Source organism: Neltuma alba, unplaced genomic scaffold (assembly GCF_004799145.2).
Source record: "Neltuma alba isolate B1F8T4 unplaced genomic scaffold, ASM479914v2 tig00001194_pilon, whole genome shotgun sequence".
Lineage (NCBI taxonomy): Eukaryota > Viridiplantae > Streptophyta > Magnoliopsida > Fabales > Fabaceae > Neltuma > Neltuma alba.
Genome location: NW_021632372.1, coordinates 34,113 through 45,502, shown reverse-complemented (window position 1 = coordinate 45,502; position 11,390 = coordinate 34,113). Strand labels below are relative to the sequence as shown.

At 36.8% G+C, this 11,390-nt stretch overlaps 1 protein-coding gene across 1 annotated transcript; it reads right to left on the bottom strand.

Annotated features, from left to right (window-relative positions):
- Window positions 1-1,663: 1,663 nt before the first annotated feature.
- On the bottom strand, window positions 1,664-10,146 carry LOC114752805 (ABC transporter C family member 10-like). Its single transcript, XM_028941510.1, has 12 exons — window positions 9,798-10,146; window positions 6,599-8,688; window positions 6,110-6,430; window positions 5,940-6,026; window positions 4,766-5,353; window positions 4,533-4,697; window positions 3,662-3,956; window positions 3,366-3,580; window positions 2,971-3,276; window positions 2,563-2,626; window positions 2,241-2,480; window positions 1,664-1,952 (listed from the first exon to the last, which is right to left on the bottom strand). Exons 2-12 carry the CDS (start codon window positions 8,654-8,656, stop codon window positions 1,840-1,842), a joined length of 4,452 nt encoding a protein of 1,483 aa, XP_028797343.1. The 5' UTR covers window positions 8,657-8,688; window positions 9,798-10,146; the 3' UTR covers window positions 1,664-1,839.
- Between the last annotated feature and the right edge of the window lie 1,244 nt (window positions 10,147-11,390).

Here is an 11,390-nt window from a genome sequence, read left to right as displayed (position 1 = left end):
GTTTTATGTTAACAAGTGGACTTATCACACTTTATAGAGGGGTTCGATATCATTTAAAAGAATATTCAAGAAATTCACCTCAAAATCACAAGGAATATTCAAAGGCATGCATCATTATGAAATGCAATGAAAGGGCATTTGGAGTATTGAAAAAACAATTTCAAATTTTATCTAGCTCATTAGAGCCTACTTATCACACACTTATGAAACTATCAATGACCTAGATCAACTTATCTCACAAAAAGAGTATACATTAGATGGTGTTGAGATTTTAAGTGATAGTGATACCAGTAAAGAAAATCTCTTACCTTTTGAGAGCCACAAGGAGTAACTGGTGATTGTGGTAAAAGGAGAAGGACAGAGCATGCTAAAGATAAGGAGACTGATCTCAACACAATGAGAGTGTGATATCTGACATGGCAACAGCAATTAGAGAAGGTAATAAAGCGTTAGCTCGAGGTCATGATTTAATTCATGACGTTTTGAACCAAAGAAATAATTTATTACATGAGTAAAATGTTATAAAAAAAAGAAAGTTTTATCCACAAGATTCCACCCCTGTCCGGTGAAGAAATTTGACATTTGATAAGTGAATGTGGATTTGATGTGCCAAAGAGTCCCAGATTTATAACTATCTCATGAGTGATGTGATAAGTTGAGATCAGTTGTTCAATGTCCACCTCCAGCACATAAAGCAGTAATCATGGATATGGTGTTTGGATCTTCTTCATGTTCTTATTAGTAGTCTTATGTCATGTTATCGTTATTTGAATTTTTTTTAATGTAGATGATATATTCACCCATGCATCTTTTTTCGCATGGATTCTTTTATTTTTGAAAATGTTCCATTTACTTTAGTAGCAATTTATATTGGTAGACAAGTTCAATCTATTTTTTTAATTTGTTTTAAAAGAAGGTGGATAAATTAAAAATGTTATAATTATTGTTATTTTAAACAAAATTGGTGTATAATTTTTTTTTTAATTTTTATGCAACTTAATAATTTTTATTAAAGTTGATGAATTATTATATATATTTATCTATCTTGATGGAATAGAAAAGTGAGAAAATTCTTTTAATTTTATAAGGTTTAAATAGTCAATTTTCTATTAGCTCCCCTCCTCTTTCCTTCTAAACCAAATAAAGTATCAATAAAATTCTTCCTCTTTCCTCCCTTGTATTAAAATCCCTCACCTTCCTTCCCCTTCCATACCCTCCCCTCTAACTCCCACCCCACCCAAATAAAATCCTTCCTTCCCTTCTCCTCCCCTTCTGCTCTGTCAAGCCAAACACAGTGTAAAAGGAAGAAAAGAGAAATATAGGTGAGAAGAAGCAGATGAGAGGGTGTGTGTAAAAATCAGACCTCATCATTGAAAGCAAAAAGAACAGTTACCTAACAACCCTATTAAGCAGTAGATGAAAACAATTTTTGAAATCGTGCGATTGAAGTGAGCTTTTGGCCATAAGTCAAATGGGCCAAAAACTTATCCAAAGATATCATAAATTGTCTAAACATGCTTATGTGTCAATAAGCTGCTTATCAGTAGTTTGGAGCATGAATCCAAATAGACTCGCAGTCTCCATAGAAACAGCAAGTTATTCTTATTTTACTAGGCTCTTGATTAATCAGTCTTGCTAATAATTTCGCAGCTTTCAAAAGTGATATCTCGAGAACCATGAATGCATAGGTTATTATTGCTCACACGTTACTGAGGTCTCAGTCTGCCCCAATATAATACGATTTACAACCTACAAATTACACTTTCTCAGTTATCTTATTCCTGCCAACCAAAAATAGGAAAACGAGCTTGCATCAGACATGGCCCGTAGTTAAATAGATTAATGTGATTCTGCAGACGGAAGATGAGACCAATATTCCTTCACAAGCTGTCCAAACAGAGAGTCTTCTCTCTTCATCAAGTTTGTTGGCTCATCATACTCCACCAATTTTCCTGCAAATTACAATCCAGAAAATTTTCTTCTCTTAGAAGAGATAACAAAAGAATCATGCTGTAAAAGGCAGACATCAGGTTTGGCTCAATGTTAAAGACATTATTTATAAGCTCATTATCTTGAACACAACGGTATTTTAACCAATACGTATGGGTTAAATTTTACTAAACTCAACTAGAACCTCTTAACTCCCCATTGGTGTGAATAGAATCAGACCCATTAACATATTGGCACGCGAAATGGGTATTCAATGAACACGAAGATTAATGGTAGCTAATGCTGCTTACCATCACTAATGGAGATAACCTTGGTGCAATCCATCACAGTTGGTATCCTGTGTGCTACTGTCATCACAGTACAATCAGCAAATTCACTCCTTATAGTTTTCTGCAGAATCAAATCAGTAGCATTATCAATAGATGCAGTTGCTTCATCGAGCACCAAAATCCGACTTCTCCTCAAAAGAGCACGCCCCAAACAGAAAAGCTGTCGTTGCCCCATGCTCCAGTTTGACCCATCTCCCACAACTGCAGAACAGTTTGTCAATTTTTATTAATCACAAGAGGAAAAAAGTTCATTCTGCATTGCTGTGTTAGTTGAACATTTCACCTGAGGAGTCCAAACCGCCTTCTTTCTCTTGAACAGCCTCTCGCAACTGACACTTTCCAAGAACCTTTAGGAGGAACAAATAATTGTTAGACATAATGTTAAATTATTTGACATAGTTTTTGACCATGGCCTCGACAGCCAAGCAGCAAGTAGTTGTATCATTTCTGCTTTTTATTCCCTTATTTCCAATTGCATTAAAAAGTACAGTGGTTAGTACTTCATTATGAAAGGAGATATGGTTTTTTTGGCCAAAAATGAAAGGAGACATATTAGAAAATTTGAGATTGTAATACAACTATTCCAAAGATTTTAGAGTGTTCACATGAGAGGCATTAATAAACAAACAAGACACCCTCTGGGTGTTGCTTCAACCGCACGAAGGAAACAGATAAAAGGTATTGTTCTTACCTCCCATATCTCTTTGTCAGAGTGTTGAGACAAGGGGTCCATGTTATATCTAACTGTGCCATTAAAAAGAGTGGGATCTTGTGGTATGATACCAAAACGTGACCTCAAATCATGGAGTCCAATGGCACAAATATCTATGCCATCAACAATAATGTTTCCACCTGCCGGCTCCACAAGGCGGAACAAAGCACCTATAAGGGTAGACTTTCCACTGCCTGTCCTGCCAACAATGCCAATCTTGTGCCCTCCTTCAATTGTACATGTGATCCCTCGAAGTACAAGAGGTGTATCGGGCCTATATCTTATCTGTTTCAGTGTAAACAAGCACATTGTGAGTCTTTAGATCAATTCCCATTTTGCTGAACTGTGCTTTTCAAAACAGTTGAGAAGCTCACCTGCAAATTATCTATTTCTACTTTGCCTACTGCAGGCCAATTTAAAGGAGGGCGATTTCCTTCTATTACTTCCGGAGCCTCACTTGGTATATGCATGTATTGTTTCAGCCTCTCTACTGATATTATATAGTTTGCTATTATGCACTCTCTTTGAATAGAGAATACAAGGGATACATTTAGTGAAAGGCCATAAGAGAGAGCCATGCCAATAAATCCTGAAACAGCAGACCTTGCATGAGAACGTTATCCATAAGAACCGAGAAGGAAAATTAAGGCAATAATGACTAGGGTCTCACCAGAGGTAAAAGTCCCAGGTGGAAGCACTACCATGCATAGTGCTGCAGAGGCAAGAACAACTGCACTGATTGTTTCTAAACGTTGAATCAACCACTCACTTGCCACAAAATTATGGAAGAAAGGAGAAGCATTGACATCGATTAACTCAAGATTCCTGGCAAAGAAACGTTCTTCCTCCTCAAAAGCCCTTATTGTCATAGCTCCAGCAACAGACTCTGCTAGATGATTGGCTACAAAGGATTTTGTTGTGCCGTTCAGCCTCATCAACTGTTTCGCAGAGGCAAAGTAGTATTTCTACATAAAACAAGATTTTCTGGGTTAAAATTAACCTAACAAAGAACCTTGCGGCCAGCATGGTATTGATTGTCATATCTTAACATCAGGCATCTATTTATTTATTCAAAAATAAATAATGAAAATATACCACAGAGAATTGACTCCACTTTTTATTTCCCCAGGAAAGCATGTTACAAAGAGCCACATAAAATACAACATACATCTTCAAATATTTGTTTTCTTAGTTGATTTCTTCACTGATTTGACTATCTGAAAACATACTGAGAAGTTTCTTTATTGTAACTTTTTGGTGAACAGATCTTCATTCACTCATTCCTGGCAATCAATTACTTCCATGAATATTACCTTAACTTTAAAGTGTTAACTTTGCTTACAGTGAATTTTGAGCTTCTTGATGTCAACTTTAACTTTTCTTTCCTTCCAGAAATAGTTTCAAATCCCAGAATTTGCCCAAGACACAGAAGTATAATTCAATGCACATCATCTAATCATCTGCCAAATATGAGCATTCTGATTTGCAGCAACAACTTTTTATTTTGAAAAACACATACATAAAGAAGAATCTGCAAATACCTTCAACAGAAGTGCAACATAAACCATCGGTATAGAGATAAACAAGACTTGCCAAGTAACAACTGCCAGAACTGTAAGATTAGCATATAAATTTGTAGTGGCTCCAACAGCGAACATAAGAGTGAAAGGGACATCAAGATCAACAATGCTCAGATCAGATGAGACCTGCACCATGAAGATGCTCAGAATACCATTAATTTCATCACATTTCATTGCAATTGATGTAAGCTTACCCTACTAAGGATCCTTCCCAATGGCGTGGAGTCATAAAAAGATATAGGGGCACGAAAAAGGGAGTTTAGTAGCTGAGCAAACAAAGACGTTGATGATTGAAGACCCATAGCAACTACTCCAAGAACTCTGAACAGCAAGAAAATTGTTGAACCAACTCCAATCAACAAGTATACTGAAATCAATCGCAACGTGCTCACATGAGGATTGTCAACATTAGCAGCCATCCATGAGTTCTGTAATACCTGACCAATCACAAACGTAAGGTGGGAAAGGGCAGCCAAGGAGAAGTATAAATAACCCCTCCTCTGATTCAGATATTGAAAGTAAGGCTTTAGCCCATTGTCTCCTGTTTCTCTTTCTTCTTGTTTAATTAACTGATCACCATTTGAAGCCTTAAATTCCTTCTCCACATATGATTTAATAATCTCCTTAGCAGAACTTGGTCCTGCCTGAGCAGACGTCACATTCACAAGCCTTTCAGAACCAGCAGTCTCCTTGTGAGCATTGACAAGATCCTGAAATTCCTGGCTTGAAGCCAGTAGATAGTCATATGAGGCAGCTTGTCTAATTTCTCCATCAGACATGAGCTGCAAATAAAGAAACAATCCATCACTATTTTGACAATATTGCAGCAAACAATGGGAAGATGCTTACTGATCAGCCTCAAATTTGCTGCATTTAGGTTAATGCTAATCAAAGATATATAGTTCACCCCAAAAAAAAAAAAAATCAAAGATATATGAACCAGAAAAATAGAAGGTACAGCAAAATTGAAAATGAATTTTCTCCAATAGATTTATTTATGTTATTTGTGGAGTTTGATATAAACAATAAACTGGAAGAGAAAAAGCCATTTTCCACATCAAAGGCCTCAATATGATATAAGACCAAGATAGAATTGATCTTGCCTAGCCAAAAGATCTTGCGTAAAGCTAAGTTTTTACAACAAAGCGATTTAAGCAATGTATAGAGAACAAAATAGACCACTAGTGTCATCGAAAAGGAATCCTTTATTTGTGGAACTGTTCAGGTAGATGAAACAGCTAATGAAGATTAATAGAAGTATGCAAGTGTCTTGCAGAGTATGGGAACAAGAAATCTCAGAACTAATAGAAGTCATTATATTCACTAATGACAATTTCATAAATAATTCATTGAATTAAAATAAGTTACCAAAATAGAATCAAATGCTGGAAGGAAGTCAACTTGATGAGTCACAAGTAAGACTGTCTTTCCCTGAAGTGCATCCATGACATATTCCTGCCAAATTAAAAGCCAAACTTGAGTGATAAATATCAAAGATGACACAAATGCATTATATAAAAAAGGGAAGTTGTGATTACATTAAACAAATTTGTGGCAGTGTGCGCATCAACAGCACTGAATGGATCATCCAAGACATATATATCAGCATTCTGATAAAGAGCACGAGCAAGCTGAATTCGCTGCTTCTGACCTCCACTCAAGTTTACTCCTCTCTCCCCTATTTCAGTGAAATCGCCATGGGGAAATAACTCTAGATCCTTCACTAAGGATGATCTTTCAAGTGTTTCTTGATACCTCTGAGAATCCATAGTTGAACCAAACAAAATATTCTCCCTTACTGTGCCTGTCTGTATCCATGCTGTTTGAGAAACATAAGCAAACTTTCCGTGAACTTCTATCTGCAAAGCAGAAAAGAGAATCAAAAGCTACAAAAGGGGCAAGACAAATTGCAAACAAATAAATTAGATATTAAGGTAAATGATATCATGTAACTTCCATATAAGCAAAATTGTCATCTACGATTATAGCCAAGAAATTCATCACAAGGTTTAGGAGTGAGAACTTACAGTTCCACGAGTATTAGGAACTTCACCAAGAATTGCAGCTAATAGGGTTGATTTTCCAGAGCCAACTTCTCCACAAATAGCCACCTTTTGCCCTGGTTTAACCACTAGATTTATGTTTCTTAGAGTGGGCTTTGAAGCATTATCCTCCCAAGAAAAGTCAGCTGAGTTGATTAGGATGGAGCCCTTGAGCCTGTCACCTAAGTTCCTCTTTTTGACGTTTGCATTCAGTAGCTCTGGTGCCTCAAGGAATTTCACAATCCGAGTATATGCTACTTTTGCTTGAATAAGCATCCCAATAACATCAGCCATGGTCCTGATTGGATCCTGAACAAGGCGTAAACTGGCCACAAAGGTGAAAACATTATTTGCATGTAACGGGATTTTGAGGAAGTAGCATGCCCCAAATGAAGCAGCAGATACCATAACAGGTGAAGACCAAAAGAGAAAGGTGATGTATGCCTTTCTCAACTGTAATGCAGACAAACATTTCAACTCCACTTTCCTCAAACATTCTATTGCCCTCTTGAAATGGGTTTCCCACGCATATAGTTTCAGTACTTTCATATTCACTAAAGCCTCAGAACTAGCCTTCAATCTTTCATCCTGTGCCACCATAAGTTTGGTCTGATACTTATGCTGTAACTTTGCAAGTGGAGTATTGCAAAGCACAGTGAGGACTATTACTGCCAAGGCAGCAAATGTTGCAAGCCCCACAGCACGGAAAAGAACTATTAATGCAATGCACAGTTGAAGACTTGTAGTCCAAATCTGGTGAAACCAAAACGGGAATTCTCCAATTCTATAAGCATCTACCGTCACATAATTCATAATCTCCCCACTTGAATGCACCAACTTCGAAGCATTAGATATCCTCAATTGCTTTTTATAAATCGCTGCAGTAAGAAATGATCTAACTTTTAAACCAGTGAGCCTGCTTAGGAAATACCACTGCCTTTGTGATACTGACTCTATGATCTTGGTCAGGAAAAGTAATATGGCCAATACATACCCTTCATATTGGTAACTCCCTTTACCCTCAGCAACCAGTATGAAAGAATTCAGAAGCACTGGACCAGCAGAGATAGTGAGCACCTTCAGCAATGCATAAAACCCAGAGAACAATATATCTTTCCAATGGCACAACAAGATTGTCCACAAAAGTGATGGCTGCGACGATGGTTCCCTTTGTTTCTGTCGGTTCAATTGATCCAAAAACATCAAATAGCAACTTTGGGCTTGATCTTCCTCCCGCAACTTTGGGACGTCTTCATCCTCGAGTGTTTTCTCCTTACCCCTTTTCATCAATGGATTCAACCACCAAAACGTCATTTTGCTGAAGAATCCAGCTGTGGCAAATGGAGTTACATCGTTGAAAGAACTAGTTTTGCCAGCATCAGTGGAATGGTGGCCGTTTAAAGGAGCATAAAGACTTTCATCAATTTTTCCATCAGTGTCTGCATACGTAGACCGCTTATAAGAGCACACGAGCAACAATATTGCTCCTGGAAAAGATACAATATCTAAAGCTACCTTAAGTGACACTTCTCGGCCACTACTGGCATACAAAATGGAAATGACACAGAAAACACCAGAAACTAAGAAGAAAAGAATAGACAATAGCTTCAACCATGGTTTTGAAAGGTCTTTCAACCTAAGACTTGTTGTTAAACCCACCAACAACCATGTAAACCCCTGCGAAAACTCTAGAAACCACAAATGGATAGGAAAGGCAGTGTGAGTTTTCCTCAATTTCTCCTCTAAGACCCAAACGCCCAAGAACAAATGAACTAACCCAAGACAACCATTCACTATTGCAGAAGCCACCTGCAACTTCGAAAACCTCTGTACCTGGGCATGGTGGTGAACTGTCTGCGGGGATGACCTCTTTATTGCAGTGATTATAAGCATAATCAGCAGCAACACATCGAGGCAAATAATCAACGAATGATTGATGCAAGACGAAGGATCTCTCAAGAACTCGAAACCATAACTACAAGGGCTTTCCCCTGGTTCTGAACAACCAGATTCACCACAAAAGACGCTCCAGAAATCCCCCATTTTCCTCGCGTCTTGTCGCCGCTACTCAATGCCTTGCACAAAGAAATCGGAACAAAATTAATATAAACAAGAAAACCAAATTCAAATCCGTATCTTAAAACGAAAATGGTATGTTCTCACAATCAAAGCCTTCCATAACACCAGGAAAAAAAAAATCATGGGAGGCAGTAATAGAACATTAGAAGATTATCAGAAAAATAGCGAGAAATGAGACAGCATCAGAACCTGAAACGATCGGCAACCCCAAAAGTGGTCCGCCGAAATATGCCTGAAGCTGTTTGCCTCTTAGGGAACCAAACGCAAAGCAGATGCACTTTTCCGAGTTGAAAATACCAAAACCGCTTTGCAACTTGTGAGTTTTCTAATGTTTTGTAAATATTTTCTTAATAAAGAAAGAAAAACCAGAATGCAAAACAACGATGGAGAATCGATCAGGTTGCAGGACCAACGCCTCTCGCTGGAACAGAGACACAACGAGGCTCACGCCTTTATGAATGGGCATGGGACAAGAAGCAGAGACGTTTATGAAGGAAGCGACGGTGTCGTCACGGCTCGCGTACGAGTTGCCATAGTCAACTAACATGTCTTTTGTCCTTCATGCTATATTAACGGTTTATGTAAGCTACGCATCAGCCATTTTAGCAACAAGCAAGACCATCACTTCTCTTCTTTATTTTTCTTTCCTAATTAAAGGGACAGCACTAATAGCCAGAAGTTCCTGTTTACAGGGAAGTAACAATTCCCAGTTTCCCACTAGGCTACTGATCCATAACTTCCTTTCGAAAAAGTGAAATTCTCTCTTATATACATACACCATATTTGCTGAGTCCGATTTATTCCGTTCTTAAACGGTCCGGGTTAACCCGTGTGGGCTTGCACTGGTTACGGGAACCGCATGTAGCCGTTTTATGTTAAAAAAAAAAAAAATACTTTTCCAGCAACTACCCACTCATAAATCCTGCACTCCAAAGTTTCATTCAAACACTTCAATTGTTCAAGCATTCAACATTTAACAAAAAGGAAAAATAAATTCAAAGCTCAAACATTCTGAGTTTGACATTGAAATTTCAAAAAAAAGAAAAAAAACCAGTAAGTCAGCAATTGAATCTACAATTTTAGTATAAAGAGGGAGCAAACTCACGAATCAACGGATCACGAAGAATGAAATTGACAGCAAGCAGTCGAGCACCTAGCAGGGACAGTGGGAGACTGGGAGAGGCAGAGGCGTAAGTGAAGAACACAAAATGAAGACTGAAGAAGACAATCGAACCTCTGGATTTCCAAACTCGCAAATGAAGAAGAACAAAAGGCTAAGGCACGTAATGGTAAAACGCAGTCGCGCAGAGGAGCGAGAAGTTAGCGTCGTCGACGTCGAGTGAAGAAGACGGTGGTTGACGATGTCGCTGAATTGCCGTGCTGAAATGGGGATGGTGGTGAGGGGTGAATAGCTGAAAGGAATAACGGGTGAATCGCCGAAACGTGAAAGGAAGGTGGGAACCTGGGCAGTTGTGGTGGGAATTCTCTCCTCAATATATAACATTCACACAAAATTAAATTTTAATAATACAAATTAATTTGTGCCTTTTAGAAAATATTAGATGAAAATTTTCAAAATTAATCAAGCAGTCCAACTCACAATTGTGAAAATAGTATTAGTAGCATGTCTAGGTGTAACACCAGTCTGTATGGTCAAATTTTAATATTTTGGTCATAAGGGATAAAATTTAATTTTAGATTAGGGGTTTAGATATTTTTAGAAGTGTTTTTTTAAAAGTATTTTTTCATAAATCAAAATAAATTTTTTTATATATTTAAAAAATATACCATAAAGTCACTTCTAAAATTATTGTTTGGTTTCTATCCAAATATCATTTATATAAGTAACTTTTTAAATTTTATTTTTTAAAAAATAATTTATATGAATTTTAAAATTTTAATAGTTTTAAGCAAGAATCCCCCTTTTCTTGGAATCGATTTTTTTTTTTTTTGAAGACAGATTTAAGTGTCGATTATTGTTTGTGTGCAAAAAATAGAAATAAAAATAAACAATTGTTTAAATAAGTAGGTATTGATATTTAAAAACACGTGACCCAACTGATAAAGGTTACCGGCCAGTCAGCCCCTCTGAAACCAATTCTGGCGGCCGCACGTCCGTCCATGTAGGGCCGACGAAAAAAGGCACTCCAAGCTCCCAAGCCATGGCGCCTCCAAAAGCGAGATGTTCATATTCTATTTATATTTTTTAATATAAAAATTAGTTTGATATTTAATTTAGTTTTAAATATAAGATTTAAATCTAATTTATTTCTCATATTTATTGATTTTTTTAAAATAATTTTTATAATAGTAAATAAGCCTAAATGATATTAAAATAACAAAGTATTGAGGGTTCAAATGTCAGGAAAAAGAAATAAGAATCGAGTATAGAGGAGAATTTTAATTTTTATTTACTTCTCACTTTATGTTTGAGCGCCATGTTTTCTCTTGTACAGGAGAACATTCTCTATGCGTGACACCTCGTCCTTCGTGGAAAACTTCTAGTTTTATTTCATATAAATATATCAAGTAATTTCATGTTATTGTTTTTTAGACCTTAAACAATATTTTAAAATCGTGATATAACTTATACATTAATCAAGCGTACATGTTAGGATTAACACCCAAAAAAAAACCACTTGCTTAATATTACTCCTGTATATTACATATACATACATACATATATTCCTTTTTATTA